At 35.3% G+C, this 22,264-nt stretch overlaps 1 protein-coding gene and 2 long non-coding RNA genes across 4 annotated transcripts; 2 read left to right on the plus strand and 1 right to left on the minus strand.

Moving 5' to 3' along the window:
• Positions 1-445: 445 nt before the first annotated feature.
• LOC120067043 (uncharacterized) lies at positions 446-4,182 on the minus strand. The gene is made up of 3 exons (XR_005478909.2): positions 4,025-4,182; positions 1,230-3,722; positions 446-845 (listed from the first exon to the last, which is right to left on the minus strand). It is a non-coding gene; the product is annotated as an uncharacterized LOC120067043 (long non-coding RNA).
• A 9,717-nt stretch (positions 4,183-13,899) lies between these two features.
• Positions 13,900-16,163, plus strand: LOC120068063 (uncharacterized). Of its 2 annotated transcripts, XR_016525284.1 has the most exons (5): positions 13,943-14,619; positions 15,248-15,302; positions 15,458-15,524; positions 15,633-15,692; positions 15,873-16,163. It is a non-coding gene; the product is annotated as an uncharacterized LOC120068063 (long non-coding RNA). The 2 variants fall into 2 exon arrangements; XR_016525285.1 differs by lacking the exon at positions 15,248-15,302 and having other exon boundaries at positions 13,900-14,619.
• A 4,942-nt stretch (positions 16,164-21,105) lies between these two features.
• LOC150031751 (uncharacterized) lies at positions 21,106-21,465 on the plus strand. Its single transcript, XM_090308269.1, has one exon. The coding sequence runs from the start codon at positions 21,106-21,108 to the stop codon at positions 21,463-21,465; it is 360 nt and encodes a 119-aa protein (XP_090164395.1).
• The last annotated feature ends 799 nt before the right edge of the window (positions 21,466-22,264 follow it).

Here is a 22,264-nt window from a genome sequence, read left to right on the forward strand (position 1 = left end):
GAATTAAAATCATACATTGTATCGAATGACATACTTTATAAAATTATAACATTTATAAGATTATCTAAAATTGTGTCATGCATCATGCAATTCCCATTTAATTACTAAACATACCTAACGCTTATATATTGAAGTAATGAAATTATTAATAACATACATTCAAACATACATCCATATTATCTATTATAACTCTTATAATAAAAATGATGCATGTATATATTATTAATACATGCAACCATATAGTATAACACTTATATTATATGATACATAAGCATGCTGTAGAATTAAATCATGTAACTATATTATAACATTTATAATATAAATGATGCAAGAATAATGCATAACCTATGGTGAGATTTTTACTATATGACATACATTATGTCATATATAAAATAATTAAACCATACATCATATACATAATTTAAACAACAATTATGGATCAAGATTGTACTCCTAAAGTATTAATTAAATTAATATAACATTTATAGTAATTTAATTAATAAAAAACTATTACATTCAAAATAGTTAAATCTGTTCAAAACAAGTGAACCGGCCCTTGAACCGCACGAACCATACCGCTCAACCTCTGAACCACCCTTGAACTACTCGAACCAAGCGAACCGAACACGAACCAAACCGCGTGCGAACCAGAAAATTTGTTAAGTCTCGAAGTGTTGCAATATTCTGTTCTAGCATTGCAACGCTATGAAAAAAATTTCGTTCCGCCTCATCGCAACATTGCAATGCTGCGGTACAGCCTGTACTGTACAGCCGCAATCTCCTTCAAATTTCCTCCATTTTTGACCTCGTTTTCTCTAGATACTCATCGGGAACAGCACGAGTGACTAAAACACAATAAAATACAAACTCGATAGCATTTAATACCCAAAACAATGGGCCCTTACAAATCAAATTTGTAAACATAAAGCTGTAAAACTAAAGCTAATCCTGAAATGTCCAAAATTGCAAACCATTCAAAAAATCATTAGAATGCACCCACCATAACTCTATAAAACAATTCTGAAAAAAATTTAAAAAAATGGGACCAAAACCGTCCACTCTAATACCAATTGAAGGAACCTGTGAAGACTCCGCAACGAAAATGTGGGGATCGGTCCCAATTTTGTTTTTCACAGAATCACAAAATTTTACAAAACAAAACAAATTATGCATTAACAAAATATTACAGCATGCTTTGGAGGGAATTAAGAAAAGAAAAGAGGACTTACCTTGAAGCCAATCTTCTTCGCGTAGTCTCTCGATCCGATCACGAACGTTTCGAACTTCGATCCGAAATCCCAAAATGGGCACCACTACTAGAGAATTTTATGTATTCTGTTGGGATTGAAAATTCAAGCAAAAGTTGCGAGCTTTGCTTGAATTTTAGAAAGGGAGGAAAGGAAGAGAGGAGGGAGAAGAAAACTTGCTTTTCTTCTATGTTTTTCCAGGGAGATGAACCAGAGAGAGTTCTCTGTTTCAAAAAACAGAAATTGTGGAAGAAGAAAACCGAACCACCACACATCCACGTTATGGTTGAGAAAGTTAAGGAGATGGAGTTGTAACTCCCTCCCTTTAATTAATAATTATATATATATATACACACACTATATGTTATATCAAATATGTAAATCTCTATTATTAACGGCGCTATATAATGAGACTAGTCATTTCGTAGTCTGATCTTATACAAACTCTAGGATACCCCGCTCACATGTCTCCACATGAATGATCAGGATCAGATCATTTGTAGTACTTTACAACACTTGTAACATCTACAATGCAGGTCGTATCCATAGTGTTACCATGATAAGGTACCCAGCCTTATCCATCTACTACAAACCGTTCAGGTTATCATTTAAAAATGATTCACCTATGTATCTCTACATACATGTTTAAATTATATAAAATAATTAAGATCTTAGTTCGTTTGATTGAATGTATACTCATAAAATAACAATTATTTTATTAATAATAATTTTTTTATACAATGTTTACAAACTACGAGAATACAATAGAGATTTCAGGACGATCCCAACACAACTGTCTATAGTCATAATTTTTTCAAGTCTTTTCATTAAAGTTCTTTACCACATTTTTCCATCCAATTTTATTTAAATGACAATTAGACCTGTTCCCATTTAAAGTTTCGCCAACACACTTGTATTAATGTATTAAGAGTGGTATCGTCCCAAATAGCTTTTATGTGCTTATCTTTTTCATCACTAAGAATTATATTTTTAGACATTCTAAAAGAAAAAGGGAGTAAATTCATTCTTCAAACAAAACTTTGACAGGAACAAATATAAAAGAAAAGACAAAAAAAGATACATTTTCCTATATTAGCAACATAATGCAACATGAAATAAACTTAAAAATAATGTGGAAATAAATGGAGGTAGCCAGAGCAATGACACATAATTGGCCAAAGCAATGACAAAAAATTAAACTTAAGAATCAAGCCACGTTATACACTAGCTGATGTGGTTTCCCATATGACACCTAATATTCAAAAGAAAGGACTTGGAAAGTGCTCATAACTTCTAATTTACCTAAAAATCTGCATTAATCAAACCTTTATCAACTTTGAACTCTTATCTGCAAAACATGTGCCAAACAATGGTAGGGTACTATTTTTTCTTGGTATTTTTTTATTTGATATTGTATATCTGCAGGATATTGAATTATTGTTTCTTGGATGGACTACATTTATCAACTCATTTTCTTCCCAATATCTACGTTTCTAATATGATTGGAATCATTGTGTCTAACTACATTCTTTTGTCTTTACCTTATAATGCCATGTTTTTAGTTTCTTTCCAATTGTACGATCTTAAGCAGCAAGGTTTCATAGAGAGACAAGAGGTAAAACTTTGTTCCTTGCCCTGAACTTCTCTACCTGTCATTATTTAATATTTCTGCTTACTTCTTGAAAGTTTGATGAACTTACTTATCGGTTTCGAAACGGATGTTCTCTTTCAACGAGGACATTCCAACACAATTCAACAAGGATAGAGGACCTGAATCGTCTTTGATAAGAATTAGGTAATACCCTTTTGAATTTGATCAATGTTTTAGAGAGGTAGCTTCTAACCATTGAATCTTAGCTTTGGTTAATTTTTTATAGATCCAAAACAGGTGGTCTTCGAGAATATGCTAAAAAGAGACTCATCATTATCTACTTCAATGAAACCAAAATTTTATGCACAAATGCCACCTTTGCACATGCAAACTACCTCAAAAAACCTTTCCCACCTCGTAGAAACCAAAAAATTGAAAGGTGGAAAATTAGTATGCACAAACAGTCATCAAAATTCTAAAACATAGTTCAATTTTAATCCCTCCAATCTAGACAAAATTTCAACAACCCTTCTAACCGAAATCACCCAGAAAAAAGTCAGAGCAACCCCTTTTTTTCTCAAATGGCAATCAAGCTCCCAACTCCGACAGCAAAACTTTAACAAATTATTAAGGAATCACAAAAAAAGCCAATGGAACGAAGAGATTCTTTTGAGACCGAAAAACCAGTAAACGAAGAGATCCTTCCAAGGACTGTTTTCCTCAGCTTTTTCAAATTGTTTCATCTCTAAAGGGCGTGTCAATGATCTTTTGAACGTTTTCTTCACATACCCATTCCTCAAAACTTTACCAACAATCAACCAGAGTCAACCACGCGATTGGATCAAGAATTTCGAAAAGCTACGATCTCTTGAATTGACCAAATTCTAAGGCAAATAGAAGAAACAATAGAAAATTTTGTCAAACACATTCACAACACCAACGAAACCACACATTAAGAACCAAATTCCAGATCAAAATCAACCCTAAACCCTAAAATTCACATAAACATTTTAACAAACATGTTCTAGGTAGCAATCAACAAGTGAGATTTAGTAACTCAAGATTCCAAAAAAAACCCACTCCGATTCTTCCACAAACAACCGGATGCTTTCAATAAAAATAACAGAATAGACCATAAAAAATAACGAAAAACTCAAGACTATTACAAAATCATACAAATAAATACCTGGAATGATGAGGATAGAAGGAAAAGAGACAATGGAAGCTTCTGGAACTACGAGGATGAAGAAGATCGTTGAGAGGCCATCAAAGTTGTTGGACCGGTGAGGATGGAGAGCTTCTTGAGAGGAAGTTGAAGCTGCTGTATGAGGAGGGAGAAAGACCTGAGAGAGATGATAGTTTGATGCTTAAATATAGGGGTATTTTAGGTATTTCAAAAACTACATAAAATAAGGAGAAATTTTGCTGGTGATTCTCGGTTAATCATCTTTTACACAATCACCATCCAACTGATATTTCATAAATCAATTTTTAGTGATTTTAGATTTTTTGAAAATCAATTTTATTAGATTGCCAAACACCATCATTTTATGTAAAATTTATTTTAGCAAGAAAAAAAGTGATTTTGGTCATGCCAAAATCACTTCAAAACACAATCTAAAAAAGTTGAAACAGACTCTAATCCATTTTTAGAAGTTGAGTCTCACTCCGCAGATGTGAAGTTTTATTTGAAGAGTAAGGGTGTTGGTGAGGTAACACCTATGAAGACTCCATTAATAAAGGATGGAGGTGAATCCAAGTCGAAATCACAAGCAGATGCAGGGAAGGAGACAAGGGACAAGGCACGAGCCTCTAGCTCGAAAGAGGGTGAGGCATCCAGTAGAGTTACAAAGACACTGGTATTAAAAGATGAAAAGGCTCTAAGTACTCTGATCTTGCGCTATATGTTCCTTTATCGAGGCTCAAGGAGGGTGAGTCACCTTTTACGGAGTGCTCAAAAGGCTTGAAGGTTGGGGATATTGAAATCTGAAAAGAAAGTTTTGTTACACCACTCACGTCGATAACGAAACAAAAAATGCATGAACCTAAGGAAGACTTGACAAAGGTAAATATGCCCGAAACACGAAGAAAATGGGTTCGGTCCTAAAGCTTACAAATTGTTGGCAAAAGCAGGGTATGACTAAAGGAAATCTAAATATAGAGATCCCATGAGCGGAAGCAGATCGTTCCAAATACCATTAAGAAATAATATAAAACAATTATAGTCTAAACGGAAATGATTATGTATAATAAGTAAATTACAAGCATGCTTCTTAAAAGAATGAACAAGGGATAGAATATGCAAACCTTTTGAAGAACTCTTTCTTCAAGTATCCCTCGATCAATCTCCAATGCACCCAAAGAAGTACTCAAACGCAACGAACAGAACAGCCAATAGCACGAACTGATGAATCCTCGATCAATATCGAGTCCAACTTGATCCTCGACCCTCGAATTGAACAGGAACACCACCACAAGAGTTACCTTGGTATTCTCGATATGAGAATCCAGGAGTTGTGGGCTCTGTGTGACTTTGGATAGAGAAATTCAGAAGGTAGACGATCTAGTAAGTGGGAGATGGGTGAAGTGTATTGTATAGACTAGATACTCAATTGTTTAGTAAGATGAAACCTATCGTATAGACTTTACTACTCGATCGTGTAGCAACGAGTGAGCGAGTAACTATCGTATAGTCTACTCAGAACTCGATCGTGTAGGCTGTGAGACACTATCGTTTAGTAAAACACTTTTACTCAATAGTTACTTCTTTTGTCAAATGACACAAATGAATCAACCACTAATTTTGGAAAACTATTTTCCTTTTATCTCACAGTTACCATAACTTTCAATAACCTCCCACTCAATCGATTATTAAAGAAAAAGAATAATTATCATATAATTAATATATTATAAATAAATATGATAACCAAAAGGATATATTATAAATAAATATGATAACCAACTTATCATATTATATTTATAACCTATAATTTTAATATTTCATTATACGAAACATATAAACCATAGTTCTTTTTCTATGTTATGGTATTTAATATAAATCATATTTATATTAATTCCTCCAATTAATGTATCTAATACATCATATCAATTATATCACATATAATTGAATTAATTTAATTATATCACATATAACTAAATTTCCTCTTTTTAATTTGAACACTTCAAACTAACCCAAATTCTTATTCCCAACTTGAACCCATTGAGCCAAGGGGACCTTATGGACCTATAGCTTGAAGCTCCAACGGTATGTGAATAACTGACTAAACTTTTTAATCACGAGATCCACCATCTGTTAACTATTGGTCACTCCATTAAAGATCGATAGCTGCACTCTTCGCACTACAGATATATTTTTGTGTCCATATGACCAATCAACGATGCGATGACCCTTCACAAATCATTCGTAAGTACAGTTAGGCTAATTCACCGTTTTGTCCCATGTAGTTACATTTAACTCTCACTGATTTCTAATAAAAAATAAGTCATAGTTCTACTATGACTAAGTCCTCTTAGGCCAGGAGAGGGTGTGGTCACTATGTTCAAGACTCGAAATCAGCCCTTAAGGGAGCAATTTATCTACTAACCCCTACTTTGGGGAAGGAGTGAATTTCGTCTTGTGTAGTTGAGTTCTCAACTCCCCAATCAGATGAATCCCCCAAAATGGTAGGCTTGTTGAGTTGGCAATCTGGCCACTCTCACCCTTACAAATCAAAGGATCGCCCTCAGGAGCAGGAGTTCCCAACACATTCAGGATTAAGGTCATGTCACCTATGGTCATCCTAGTGAAATATAAGTCTCAATTATCAATGGCGTTATATAAAGAGACTAATCATTTTGTGGTCCAGTCTTATACAAACTCTTTGTATAGGATACCCCCGCTCGCATGTCTCCATATGAATGGTCAGGATCAAACCATTTATAGCACTTTACAACACTTGTAACATCTACAAAGCGGGTCGTATCCACAGTGTCACCAGGATAAGGTATCCCTCCTTTATCCTTATACTACAGACCATTTAGGTTATTACTTAAGGCATGATCCACTTGTATGCCTCCACATACATGCTTAAGTTACATGAAATAACCACAGATTTTAGTTTATTGGATTGAGTAAATGCTTATAAAATAACACTTATTTTATTAATAACAATATGTTCACAAAGTGTTTACAAACTACGAGACTACCAGGAGAATTAGGATACCAATCCCAACAATGACTTCACAACTCACAACGAATTTAAGAGTTTGAGCATTTATGAGCGACCCGAGCTTTCTTCGACCCAGAAGAAGCTTTTGCGAGAGAGGCATGCTATACTTGCATCGAGAAAGGGACTTGGATATAAGTTGTCAGAGCCTTGCATAAGCAGAATGACGAAGGAAAAGGTGGTCAACAGAAATTATATAACTGCAGAAGAATTTGATGATGTAGGAGAAAAAGAGGGCGAGGATAAAAAAAACCTTAGCCTTCGATCGCATCAGATCACTTGTTATGCACGCTTTGATCTTTGAAAGATTGAGCATGATGGAAGTAGAGAGAGAAAATTTACGCACGACCCTTGGCTCTAGCTAACACTTAACCTTTCGAAGGTTGATTTTGCCTTACAAAAGGGAAGAGGAAATTGTCTGTCAATGTCTGGTAGTGAGTCGACCATCAACCTTTGAAAGATTAGATACAATTTTAATGAAAAGTGAAAGAAAATCCCGTGTGTCCATTTTTTATCACCTTATGTGTGAGGGTGTTAAGGATCACTTTAGCAAGCGTGTCTCCAGTGAGATAAAGGGTAAATGAGAAACTCGTAATGTCGTCCCCAATATAACCATAAGGAAGAAGAAGCTGATATTTTGCACGTAAGCTGATATTTTGCATGTCAATTTGGCGGTGCCTCAGCCATAAAGATACCGAAAGTCCATTAGGTGAGAAATCATCTTGTGAGGCAAGAAGTGACAGGGAACTTCATAGTACTGTTCCTTCACGAATGAAGAGAAAAACCTTCATTACTCTCAACATAAGTGAAAGTTTACTGAAGGTGAAGAGGCGCGACATTGTCTTCACTAACCCTAAAAATGGAAGCTTAGTGCATGAGAAAGGTGAAATTTAATGTCACCACATTACCATCATTGAAGATTCCAAAGATGAAATGACTGAAGAGGAGGTGGAAGATGCTCCACGAGGTTTGGAGAATAGTGGTTAATCCATGGTGGACGAACTCAAAAAGGTGAATCTTGGCACAGTAGAGGAACCACACCCGACTTTCATTAGCGCATCTCTCTCTGAAGAGGAAGAAGACAAATATATGAGTTTACTTACTGAACATAAGGACGTTTTCACTTGCTCATAAAAAGAGATGTCAGGGCTTGATTCGAAGGTAGCAGTCCACCATCTTGCAATCAAACATGGGTGTCGACCAATTAAGCAAGCTCAATGACGCTTTCGACCAAAACTTATTTCTCAGATTAAAGTTAAAGTTAATAAGTTAATTGAAGCAAGGTTTATTAGTAAAGTTAAATACCCAACGTGGGTAGCCAACATTGTCCCTGTTAGAAAGAAGAACGGACAGTTTCGTCTTTGCATAGATTTTCATGATCTAAACAATATATGCACGAAAGATGATTTTTCATTGCCCATCACAGAGTGCATGGTTGATGCAACAATAGAGTATGAGGACCTATCCTTTATGAATGAATCTTCTGGGTATAACCAAATACAGCTTTCGCTGATGAGGAAATGACGGCCTTTTGGACTCCAAAAGGAATATACAATTACAAGGTGATACCCTTCAGGTTGAAGAATGTTGACGCCACTTACCAACGAGCCATGCAGAAAGTGTTTGATGATGTGTTGCACAGACATGTAGAGTGCTATGTTGATAATTTTGTGATCAAGTCCAAGAAACGACAAGATCATTTGAAGGATCTGAAAATTATGTTTAATAGTGTATGAAAATACCAGTTGAGGATGAACCTTCTTAAGTGCGTGTTTGGTGTAACCTTAGGGAAGTTTCTTGGTTTCATTGTAAGAAATCGAGGGATTGAGGTAGATCAATCCAAGATCGATGTCGAGGCCAAAGAATTTACGTGAGTTACGAAGTCTTCAGGGGCATCTGGCTTACATTTGAAGGTTTATTTCCAACTTGGCTGGTCAATGTCAACCTTTTCAAAGACTGACGAGAAAAGGAGAAAATTTTGGGATGAGGCCTGCCAGAATGCTTTTTATAGCATAAAGAGATACTTTCTTAGTCCCCCTGTCCTATGCGCTCTTGTAGTAGGCAAGTCATTGATATTGTATATTATCACGCAGGAAAGATCATTGGGGGAATTGTTGGCGCAAGAAGAAGAGAAAAGAAAGGTGCATGCTCTCTATTATCTAAGTAGGACTTTAACCGGAGCTAAAATCAATTACTCTCCTATAACATGCCCTGCACTCTTCTTTGCAATCGACAAGCTAAGACACTATATCAAAGTTAGAAAACATGCCCTGCATTTGTACGAAAAGTTAAAAAACTCATCAGAAGAGATTCCATTATTATACTCACTTGACTCTTCTCGTCTATGACAACCCCGTTTGCCTCCACTGTATTGAAGTGGACCATCATGTCTAGGACATATTCTCTAACAAAGTCCCCCTCCTTCATACGAAAATTGTAAATGTATTTAATAGCATCTTATCGTGCCGATGAGGATGGTTGTCCAAACATCCCTTGCAACGACTCCATGATCTCTCTTATAGTGACCATGGTTCCATGCTTTTTGTTAAGCACATCAGATATGCTTGCCAAAATATAGGCTTTGGCTTTTTCATTAGCCCGAGCCCATCTGTCATAGATATCCCTAGCATTTTGGGTTGCGTTAGGATTGGGAAGAAGAGGATGTTCCTCCAACGAATCTCAGATCATCAACTACTAGTATTGTATTTATGTTTGACTTCCAATTTGAATAAACCTCTCCATTGAATTTATCTGAGGCAAAGAGTTGTATAATTGAGTTTGACATGCTGAAACATAAACAAATTCTATGAGTAAATTTCATCTAAATCCAATTTTAGCAAAAGTAATAAAGTATCCATATTTCTTTATTTATTTACAACGATACTTTAGTGAGTCAAAATAGATTCTACCGAGGGGCAGTCAAATACTTCTTCAATAAAGCAAGACATTCATGACCAAATACTATATCTAAAATAACTCTTATTCCTATAGTCATTTAGTTATCGTTTTCAATCAAGAACTTACTGATGCTTAGTAACTCTTGTAAGCGTGACCCTCCATTTTTCAGATTTCAAAGAACGGTATGAATATTCCCTCGAATAGGAAGACAATGTTCAAGCCAAAACTAAGACACCTTATTCATTTATGAAGTTTGGGTTGTTTCGAATCCTATGTTACAACCCTCCGAGGGGATCGCCGTAAAAATGACTAGCTAGTGCCACCTAAATACGACAATAGGTGCAACATAGGAATCTCACTGTTCAAGCTAATGGAAGAGACCGTAGAATATGTTGACACATTTCCTGCACCCACTTATGAACTACTTCCTCTATTCACCTTGATATTCACCCATGCAAACACTTTTCAAATGGAGCAGTTGCGATAAAAGCGATACGAAACCAAGCATGGATCTCACGGTGTGAACTCTTAGGGACATAAGAGCTAAAAATAATATATCATATATATTATTAATCTCCCACTGAAGTGTTCTAATTATTTGGGTATCTCTTGTACTTAAGTGTATTTTGGCTAAAAAACATCCTAAGTCTATGTGATTTATCCAAGTATAACATTTATATTTGGATTTAACCTACGATGTATAAGTGATAAAACCATTTTATTACCTCACATCACTTATGCATGCTCATAAAACCGGTTAATAATGCTCAGTAATTCGGCTAAAATCCCCAAGTAGAAGCTGTTACATAAACCATCAATTTAAGTATCTTCAGCTTTAGACAAGATTATAGACCGATTGAGTTTGTAACCGTGTTTTATAATATAACGACCTATTTTAACTATTAAACAAGTTGTTATTAAATCTAAGTAAGCATGCATCTTATCTTTGTTATAGATTTCAAATATCAATTTGACTTTAACATGAACTTAAGCATTCCACACATTAATATAATAATTATATTCATCTTATGAAACCCTACTCATGCATACTATATACATTAGAATCAATTTATAACATATATCAATGCATGAAACATGCTTTCATGCTTTCCTATGGTGGGATTCTAAATCTACATTATTGAGATTGGTGTCCTAATTCTCCCGGAGTCTCGTAGTTTATATTTTATACACATTGTTATGAATAAAATAAGAGTTATTTTATCTGGCATTTACTCATATCCAATAAACAAAGCTCCATGGTTATCGTATGTAAACTTCAACATGTATATGAGATATACAAGCGAATCATGCCTTAAGTGATAATCTAAATAGGTCTATAGTATAAGGATTAAGAAGGGATTTCTGATCCTGGTGACACTACGGATACGGCCTGCTTTGTAGAGGTACGTAAGTGTTGTGAACTACTACAGATGGTAGATCCTAACCATTCATGTGGAGACATGCGAGCGAGGATGTCCTATACAAAGAGTTTGTATAAGACCGGACCATGAGATGATTTGTCTCTGTATATGACGCCCTTGATACTGGAGACTTACATCTCACCTAAATGACTATAAGTGACATGACCTTAATCCTGAGTGTTTTGGGAACTCCTGCCTTTGAAGGCAATCCTTTGATTAGTATGGGTGAGAGTGGCCAGATTGCCAACTCAACATACCTACCTTTTTGGGGACTTGTTTGATTTGGGAGCTGGGAACTCAGTTACACAAGATGAAATTCACTCCTTCTAGGAAGCAGGGGTAAATAGATAGATTGCTCCCTTAAGGGCTGATTCCGGGACTTGAACATAGTGGCCACAACTTCTCTTTGGAAGAGAGGACTCAGTTATAGTAGGACTATGACTTATGTTCATTAGAGAGATCAGTGGTACTTAAAGAGCTAGATGTAACTACAGGGGCATAATGGTTATTGGCTAAGCTGTACTTACGAACGATCTGTGAAGGGTTATCGCACTGTTGATTGGTTGATATGGACACATAATATATCTATGGTTAGGAGAGTTCAGTTGTTGGTCTTTAGTGGAGTGTCTGGCAATTAACAGATGGTAGATCTCGTGACTAAAGAGTTTAGTCAGTTATTCACATACCGTTAGAGCTTCAAGCTACAGGTCCACAAGGTCCCCTTGGTAGCTCAATGGATTCAAGTTGAGGATCAGTTCTTGGTGTTGATTTGAAATGTTCAAATTGACAAAAGATAATTCGATTATATATGATATGATCGATATGATGTATGAGATACATTAAGTTGAGGATTAATGTAAATGAGATTTACATTAAGTACCATAAATTAGAAAAAGAGCTATGGTTTATATGTTTCATGAGATGAAATATTAAAACTATAGGTTATAAATATAGTATGGTAAGTTGGTTATCATGTATATTTATAATTATATTAATTATTGAATAATTATCTATTTTTCTCTAATAACCAATTGAGTGGGAGGTTATTGGTAGTTTCATTGTAACCGTGAGATAAAAAGAAAAATGTTTGTCTATTTTTAGTTATGTTCTTGTGAGAGATTCTATTCTCGGAAAGTTCTCATGGTGGCTGTCAAGTAAATGAGATTTACTAAATGACAGCTAAAGAGAGACTAGATGATCATGGAGTGTTTCTATACGATAGTCACTCAGTTGGCCGATTAGCTAAATGATCGCATAGCTTCTGTTAAACGATTGAGCATCGTCTATGCAATAGACTTATTACCTCCAACTTGCTCAGTCGTTTACACGATTGTTCTTCCTCCGGTCTCATCCTCTAACCAAGTCCACACAGAGACTACACTTCTGAATTCTCACACCAAGAATACCAAGGTAGCCATTGTGGTGGTGTCATACTCAACTTGACATTGTCAAGGTTTATTGGAGGTCATTCGCTGTGTTCGTGATCTTGGAGATCGCTGAGTTCGTGGTCCCTGTGATCGTGCAGTGTAGCGGTTGTAGTGCTCAAGCATTCAGGGTTGCAGTCTTGCTGATTGTTTGAGCGTTCGTGATCAAAGGTGTTGAAAATGAGTCTTTAAAGGTATGTGTAATTCTACCCTTGATCGTATAGTAAAGCATGCTATAATTTCGTTGTTCGCATGACCAGTATGTTTCCGTTTTTAGATTGTAATTGTTAATGTTCATTTACGAATGAAATTTGGAAAGATCATTCCGTTGCTCATAGAAATCCTTATGTTTGATTTCCTTCATACATGACATATAATATGCACATACATGTTTAATTTAAATATAACATACATCACATGCATAAAATATTTAAACAACATTGATATGGACCAACTTTGGCATCCTAAACAAGCAATAAACTAATTTATTACAAAACTAAAGCAAAAAGAGCTTGAGAAAGCCTCTGGATCGCTCGAACCAACCCGAACTAAACCCAAACCACCCTAACTGGCACTACTACAAAATCTACATTACTTGACACTTGTAGTTTTTAATTACTTGCCGTTTCTTTGGAAAAAACGTCAAGTAATGACCTTCTAGAAAAGAAAATGTCAAGTAAAAGGGTTAAAAAAGCGGAGATTAATGGAATGTTTTGAATATTTTCACACGAACTATTACTTGATACGTTTTTCGTGTCAAGAAAATATAAAAAATAATTGACTAATTATTTTAAAGAAGTAAAAGAGTTAAATGTCCTAGATTTAGTCGATCAACCTTCAACCTCTTACGTGCAGCAGCTGCGTCCGTTCGACCTTCCCCCTTTATTGAAAAGAAAAAAAGTAAAGAGCAAAAAGGGAGAACAAAAGAAAACCTAATTTCCAAATCCCTTTTATTTTCTTTTTATCTTTCTCTCCATTTTTACTTTAGTCTTGTTATGAGAAATTTGTAGAAAATAACAAGTTATTTAAGTGAGCTTTTATTAGGAAATTGGTGGAATTAAAGGCCCAAAGACAAACTTGTAAATATGGGCTGGTAGCATTTTTGTAATTAATCTAATCTTCTTCTTACTAGGTCACCCATCGTGTACCACCTAAAATAAGAGATTGGGGCTGCAAATTTTGAGCAAGAGAGAACACAGAAGCCGTCTGAAGCCATCTGAAGTCGTCCGTCGTCGACACTGGCATTCCAGACGGGTAAATCGTGTACCACCCATCTGAAGTCGTGTACCATTGTGTACCACCCATTTGAAGACGTCTGTCGTCGACCCTGGCGTTCGAGGCGTGGAGTGTCCAGTTGGTTTAGTGTAGCCGCGTGGGTTCCGGTTTGCGTCCGGCGAGTGGGTTTCCGATGTAGGTGTTTTTCGGGTAGATTGATTCCAGTTTCAGGGGTTGTCTTCCACGGGCGTGTCTGGCTTTCAGAGGTGTTAGTTGTCCGTGGATCTCTTGGTATATGTGGGTGTTTTTTTACCGACTGTAGGTTTGGTTTAACTCATTTTTCTCTTATTATCATTTTATTCTCTATAATTTGGGATTTTTCCAATTCTAGTCCCGTACTTTCAAATATTTAATTTGTGATTTGGGCTATAATGTAGCATCTTTTGTAATGATTTGCTTGCTTGAATGTTTGATGATAAGATTGATTTTGAAGTGTTGGAAGGAGTTGAGTTGTTGTCCAATAGGTTTGAGACCGATCTTCGCAAGGTTTTGGTAAGTTTCGGTGGTACATCATTATGGATTGCATTAGTCTTTCTGGTGAGTATCCTTAATTCTCTTATCTCTTGAACCTCTTCGTTCTCGATACAAAAATGAAACATTTTTGTTACCCGACCAACCATTAGGAGAAGCAAATACAACGGGCACACTAATCAGTAAGATTGATCAAGTAACAATTAATGCAAAAACAGCCAATTGGAAAGCAATAGTCATGTTTCTAATCATCCAATCTACCAACAAAATATACCATTGATCCCTTTACCAGCCAACCAAAATTTTGATAAAATGTATCAGGTAGGGATTTTACCATAAATCCATTGATTTTATATTACTTCTTACTTTTTTAATACTTTAGCATGCATGGGATTGATGTATACTGGATCATATATATTATATACATATAGATAGATTTATAAATTCCAACTTATGTGTCAATGTTCTATTCGATGGGATGGAATATAAATCAGGTTAGTATTAATAGTTCTTTGTTACCCATTGAAGTATTGGTCTAATAATTAAGTTATTTTCAATTTTTGATGTGCAATTAAAATATTTCAAGGGATTGGAGCCACAGTTGATAGCTATTAAGGCCTTGAAACTCTTTTGAAATTGTTACATAGTTGCTGGAATTTGCGTTTTGTAACCATTATTATTGAACTTTTCGTAGGTTAGATTACTTTGTTGTAGTTTTGAAGTGACATTTGGATCAAGCCACACTTTGGGTAATCTATTTGGAGTTAATTGGTTATTTTGGTGAATGAAATTTTGAAGAACTTTTTTATTGCTTGTAGATAAGATTGGGCTTCCAATATTCTCTTCTACTCATTGATTCTTGTATTAGTTTTCTATTAAAGATGCACTTTGATTCCCTTTATAGATGGATTACAATTGTGTCAAGTCTCTTTCGCCTGAAAGTTGTGAAAGTTGTGAAAGTTGGGGGAAAGGTATCTTCATTCTTCTATTTTAAATTTTAGCATACGCTTGATTTGTTGATAATCTTTTTCCTCTTTATTATATTTTGTCAAATCTCTCCCATCTTTCTTTGTTTGCAGCGAAATGTAATTGTTCCTCCTGAGGTTGGACATGGTCAAAAGAGAATGAATGAAATCCCAGTAAGTACCTAACTTTAAGTTGTAGATTTTTTAAGTCACGAGTATGATATTTTTCCATTGCATAAAGTAAGCCAATCATGTACATTTTTCCTTGTGCGTGACTTTTTGTCATTGTTGTATCTTAACACTTATTTCTATATTTTGAAATTTGATGTTATCGCCTTTTATTCTATTTCGCAGGTTGACTTGCTTAAACATGGCTTGCCTGACCCTTAGTTCTCGATCTTTAGACTTCAAAGCTCAATGTATAGATTAAATAATGTACTTTGTTGAGAGGTTACTTATTAAACAGTCACTTTTGTGTTTGTTGAAAGTTGAGTTTTGTATACAAAAACAATAGTTGAGATTTTATTTTGTGCATGTACATGTGAAAAAGAAATACTGTTGTAATTTATGAGCAGTGTTCATATGAAAGGTCATAGTTGAACATATGGAATTTTTAGTGAATATATTGAGTTGATAGATCTTAAATGTATAATGTTTATTTAGTTCATATAATTGTATTGTTGGAATACAAGGCAAAAAATGAGAATATCAATTGAGGCATTTAATTTGAAAAAAAAAAGACATATACTTGACAATTAAAAAACGTCAAGAGTTAGTATATATGATACGTAATCAATATCAAGAATCAATAAACTTGACATACCACCAATGTCAAGTGTATTATCTTTCTTGACACAAAAATTGTATCAAGAAACATTTGTCTTGACGTTTTTTCAGAGTCAAGTTATCACACTATACTTGACAGTCGAATACTCGACGCTTATATTACTTGACATTGGAAAAACGTCAAGTAATACAATTTTTGTAGTAGTGCGGCCCTCAAAAGCTTCAAAAGTGGATGAATCGGTCTAAAATGGGTTGAACTAGACCCAAGGAAGTCAAAATTGGTCGAACCGGCCATCTCCCATGAATCGATCCTCGCATCATGTGTCTCTGGACTGGGATGAGCGGTATTGCAATGCTTCATCCCAACGTTGCAATGGCGTCATGACGCTGCGAAGGCAGTGGTTGTTTTTTAATTTCTGCAGCTGACCTTGCTTGCTTGAATCTTCAATTACAGCCTATTTTCAACTCTATTGACTCCAATAAAATTACAAACCCTTAATCATACATTAAGACCCATCAATCAAGAGCCAGTTACAAATTTAACAACTGAATGAAAGAGAATTCTAATGCCAAAGTTGAATTAAAAACCATATCAGTCACCAAACATGCATTACTAGAATTTCACGCACCAAACTCAAATTTACATTAATTGAGTGCTTAAATCATGCTCTGATATCAATTGATAGAGTAAAGATGCAAAATGAAAAAGTTAACAGAATAATTAAACACTCTAATTATACTTAATTTGAGTTCAAACATGCTGAAAAACAGTTTCAATAGAAAGTGGGTTTCATTTATGTATATCTTTGTTAATTTCCTCTTGTTCCTTGCTTAATCCACGAAGAAACTCCAAATCTCTAGTAGACCACCAAGAGAAGCTTCTCTACTATTCTCAGTCTTGGATTGAGTGGTGGAAACTCTAAATTGAGAGGTATAGAGGTTGGGGTTGGAGAGGGTTTGAGAGAATTTAAAAAATTCTCATAATTTTCCAATAATTCAGCATGCATTTCTCTCCAATTTTTGACATAGAAGTATTTAAAAAGTTCAAGCATGAAAGCACTCATACATTCAACTTATTGGCACTTCAATTAGCACTAAGTGAGTGGACAAGGTGTTGAAATGTGGAAAAAACCACTAAAACATCAAATGTTGGATTTTTCCACTCGAAATTCTAATTTCTCTAATTTAATAATTTAATATCAAATGTAAATTAATAAAACAACTAATTCAAACATGAATCCCTATTCATGTAATCAATATTTAAATCAAATTCTAGCCCTAATTTTGAATTTGAACATTTCAAATTCGCTCAATATTCTAATCCAAGGTGTAATGTTTTATGAACTAATAGAGAGACCTTATGAACCTACAGATCATGAGCTCCAACGACTTGAGATTAATTGGCTAACTTTTTAAACCGACTTAATCAATATTTGTTGCCCACCAAGACAGACCACTATAGCTCGATAGTTGCACTCTCCTCACTATAGATATATTTTTATCCATTTGATTTAACCATGATCAATAAGTCGATCCTTCACAGGTCATTCATATTTACAGCTAGGTCAAAATTATCGTTTTACCCCTGTAAATACATCTTGCTCCTTAAGCTGCTAGTGATCCTCTATTGAACAATTGGTTTATAGTCCAACTAATAAACTATGTCCCTCACGGCCAAGAATGGTGGGGCCTCTTTGTTCAAGACCAGAAATCAGTACTTAAGGGAACAACCTATCTACTAACCCTAAAACAGGTAGGGGTGAATTCCATCTTGCAGTACTATGTCCTCAGCTATCTATCCGGTCTTATCCCCAAAATGGGAGGCTTGTTTAGCAGTGCTATTTAACTACTCTCGCCTATGCAGATCAAAGGATAATCCCGAATAAACAGGAGTTCATAGTTAGCTCAGGATTAAGATCGAGTTACCTTAGGTCATCGTGAAGGAACTCTTATTCAAGAGAACCAGTGAGCGGAAGCAAGATCTTTCCAAGTCCATTGTGAAAGAATAAAGTGCATTCACAAACATACAGAACCGTTATGCATCTTAGAACAAATTACAACATACTTTAGTAATCAAATAAAAAAGGGAATGAAAGGCATACCTTTGAAGAACACTTCTTTTATCAATCTCTCGCTCTCGTGAAGAACTAGACAGCAACTTCTCGCTATCATTCAGATTGTCTTGCCAATTGTCTAGTAATCACAAACAGTCTTCTCCTTGAACAAGCACCCTTCGACACTACCACTCGACAACCTTGGTATTCTCGGAGTGAGAATCCAAGAGGTGTAGGCTTTGTGTGAATTTGGTAGAGGGATAAAGGAAGAAAACGATCGAACTACATGATCAAGCAAGTGGGAGAAGGTTCTATCTATCGCATAGACTGAGAATGCTTGATCGTTTAGTAAATCTCGCTAGTATACAATCGTTTAGTAAATCACTATATTGTTTACACGATAGTTTAGTAAATCACTAGATCATTTACACGATCGTTTAGTCTCTCGCTTTACACTATCGTTTAGTCTCTCGCTAGAAGGCTATCGTGTAGTCTCTCGTGAGTAAACGATTAGTAATGCAACTAATGAAGCGATCCCTTAACAAAATGAAAACACTTTTTATTTTATCTTCAGTTATCCAAAACTAAAAATAACCTCCCACCTTCACGGTTAATGGAGAAAATAACCAACCACAATTATCACATAATTGTTTTAATTATAAATAAATATAATAACTAACTCATCATATTATATTTATAACCTATATTTTTAATATCACATCATATGTAATATTTAAACCATAGTTCTCTTCTTCTTTAATTAATATAAATTATATTTATATCAAAATCCTCCAATTAATATATCTCATACATCATATCAATTATATCACATGTAATTGAACTAATTTAATTATATCCTATATAATCAAATTCCCTTTTGTTAATTTGAACACTTCAAACTAACCCAAAAACTGATTATCAACTTGAATCCATTGAGCTACCAAGGGGACCTTATGAACCTGTAGCTTGAAGCTCCAACGGTACATGAATAACTGACTAAACTCTTTAATCACGAAATCTACTGTCCGTTAACTGTCGAGCATTCCACTAAAGACCGACAACTACACTCTTCCCACTACAGATATATTTTTTTGTCCATTGGATATAACCAATCAACAATACGGTAACCTTTCACAGATCACTCGTAAGTACAGCTGGGCCAATTTATTGTTTTGCCCCTATAGTTACATCTAACTCTTTAAGTACCACTGATTCTTCTAATGAACAATATATCATAGTCTTACTATGAGTAAACACCTCTCGAGCCATGAGAAAATGTATGGCGACATATCATTCAAGGCCTGGAATCAGCCCTTAAGGGAGCAATCTATCTACTTACCTCTACTTCGGGGAAGGAGTGAATTCCATCTTGTGTAGCTGAGTTCCCAGCTCCCCAATCAGAAAAATCCCCAAAGTGGTAGGTTTTAGTTGGCAATCTGGCCACTCGCACCCATGCAAATCAAAGGACCACTCTCATAAGCAGGAGTTCCCAACTCACTCAGGATTAAGGTCATATTACCTATAGTCATCCTAATGAAATGAAAGTCTCTGTCATGAACGACATTATATAATGAGACTAAACATTTCGTGGTCCGATCGTATGCAAACTCCTTTGTATAGGACACCCCCGCTCGCATGTCTCCACATGAATGATTAGGATCATACCATCTGTAGCACTTAACAACACTTGTAACATCTACAAAGCGGGCCGTACCCATAGTGTCATCAGGATAAGGTTTCCCTTCTATATCCATATACTACAGACCATTTAGGTTATCACTTAAGGCATGATCCACTTGTATGTCTCCATATACATGCTTAAGTCACAACGATAACTAGGGATCTTAGTTTATTGGTTTGTAGTTAATGCAACTAAAATATCTCATATTTCATAGACAACAGTGAAGAAAATATCTCATATTATTACATCACAAGTGTTTGTTCATACATGTGTTTACAAACTGCGAGATCCTACGAGATTTAGGGCATCAACCCCAATATATCGAATTTGAAATAGTCAATTGTAACAGTATACGGTCATTATAAAGAAAAATGACTATTTCGTAGTCCGGTCTTATGCAAAAATCTTTTGCATAGGATGCCTCAACTCGCATGTTTCCACATGAGCGATTTTGGGATCACATCGTTTGTTAGTATACAAAGTAGATCGCATCCATAATGCCCACAAGATGAGGTTTCCAATCTTAGTCATATACTTATAGACCTTTTTGGCTGTATACTATAACTTGATTCTCTTTTCTGTCTCTACATAAAGTTAAAGTATTCATATTATATCCATGGATTCATTTATTGGATTTTATTACATAATGCAATTTCAATAACACTTTTATTGAATAAATGCTTCAACAATACTTTTATTGAAAAATAGAATATGTTTCCATGATTACGAACTGCGAGTTTTTTCCCAACAAAAGAAGTGTGAGGCTTGTTAATACCATGCAAACTTCATTCATCAATTGCCTGAGCCTCTACATCCGATTGTAACTTCATGGCCTTTTGAAGCATGGGGACTTGATCTTGTTGGCCCTATAATACATAAGTCGCCAGTAGGACATTCGTACATCCTCACAGCCACTTATTACTTTTCAAGATAGACGGAGGTTATCGCCTTGAGAGAAGCTAAAAAGGAAAACTTGGTGAACTTTATCCATACTCACATCATCTATCGGTACAGTATCCCCCATCAAATTGTGACAGATAATGGGAGGCAGTTCTCTAATAACTTGATGGATAGGTTGTGTGAGAAATTCAAGTTCAAGCAATACAAGTCATACACCACTACAAAGGGGTTGGCTAAGATATTCAACAAAACATTATGCAACCTACTGAAGAAAATTGTTTCTAAGTCGAAGGGTGATTGGCAAGAGAAGATTAGTGAGACATTGTGGGATTATCGAACCACTCATCCTATCCCTACAGAAGTTACACCATGCTCTTTTGTTTATGGAGTAGAAGTTGTCCTCCCTTTGGAAAGAGGAATTCCATCACTAAGAATGGCACTACAAGAAACATTGATTACAAAAGACAACGGCAAGTTACAGCTTCAAGAGTTAGAAGCACTTGACGAAAAATGGCTGGAAGCTTAACGAGCATTGGGGTGTTACTAAGCGTGAATGTCTAAAGCCTTTGATAAGCACATGAAACCTAGATCTTTTCAAGTCGGTGATCTGGTGCTTCCTGTAAGAAGACCCATTATCACGACGAGACATACGAGAAATAAGTTCACACCTAAATGGGATGGACCTTACATCGTCAAAAAGGTCTACACAAATGGAGCATACAAGATCGTTGATCAAGAAGGATTAACAATTGGCTCAATCAACGACAAGTTTCTTATGAAATTTTATGCTTGATATGTAAAAAAAAAAAAAAAAAAAAAAAAAAAAAATCCTTATCGTAAGATTATAAACTGCATGGTGCTTCTTGCCTGCATGAACTTAAAAGGTGAACGACAAAAGAAAAAAAAAATCTTTTGAATTATGTTATGACTTGATCCTTATTCATTATAAAGAGTACGTAGGCATCTTGAAGAAAACTTCAAGTTCAGTCCAGTAAAAGAAAAAAAAATAAATTGAACCATGTCATGGCTTGATCCATTTCTTAAAGGGTATGTAAAGAACTTAAAGAAATATAAGTCAGTCCAAGGAAAAGGTCACCACCACCTAAAGTGTGACGCTAGAAAATTGACGATGTTTACTTGTATTAAAGAAACAAATGCTAATTAATTGGATTAAAAAGTTTAGCTGATTAATCTCGGATCGTTGGAGCTCATGATCTGTAGGTCTATTAGGTCTCCCTGCTAGCTCATATCAGACTAAACCTTGGGGCAATGTGTTGAGAGAATTGAAATGTTCAAAATCGGTTCAGGGAATTATAATTAAATAT

The sequence above is a fragment of the Benincasa hispida genome, chromosome 12 (genome assembly GCF_027475165.1).
Source record: "Benincasa hispida cultivar pf3 chromosome 12, pf3_genome.v1.1, whole genome shotgun sequence".
Classification (NCBI taxonomy): Eukaryota; Viridiplantae; Streptophyta; class Magnoliopsida; order Cucurbitales; family Cucurbitaceae; genus Benincasa; species Benincasa hispida.

Coding starts and splice junctions, on each gene's coding strand:
- LOC150031751 (XM_090308269.1), top strand. CDS start 21,106: ATGGATAGGTTGTGTGAGAAATTCAAGTTCAAGCAATACAAGTCATAC.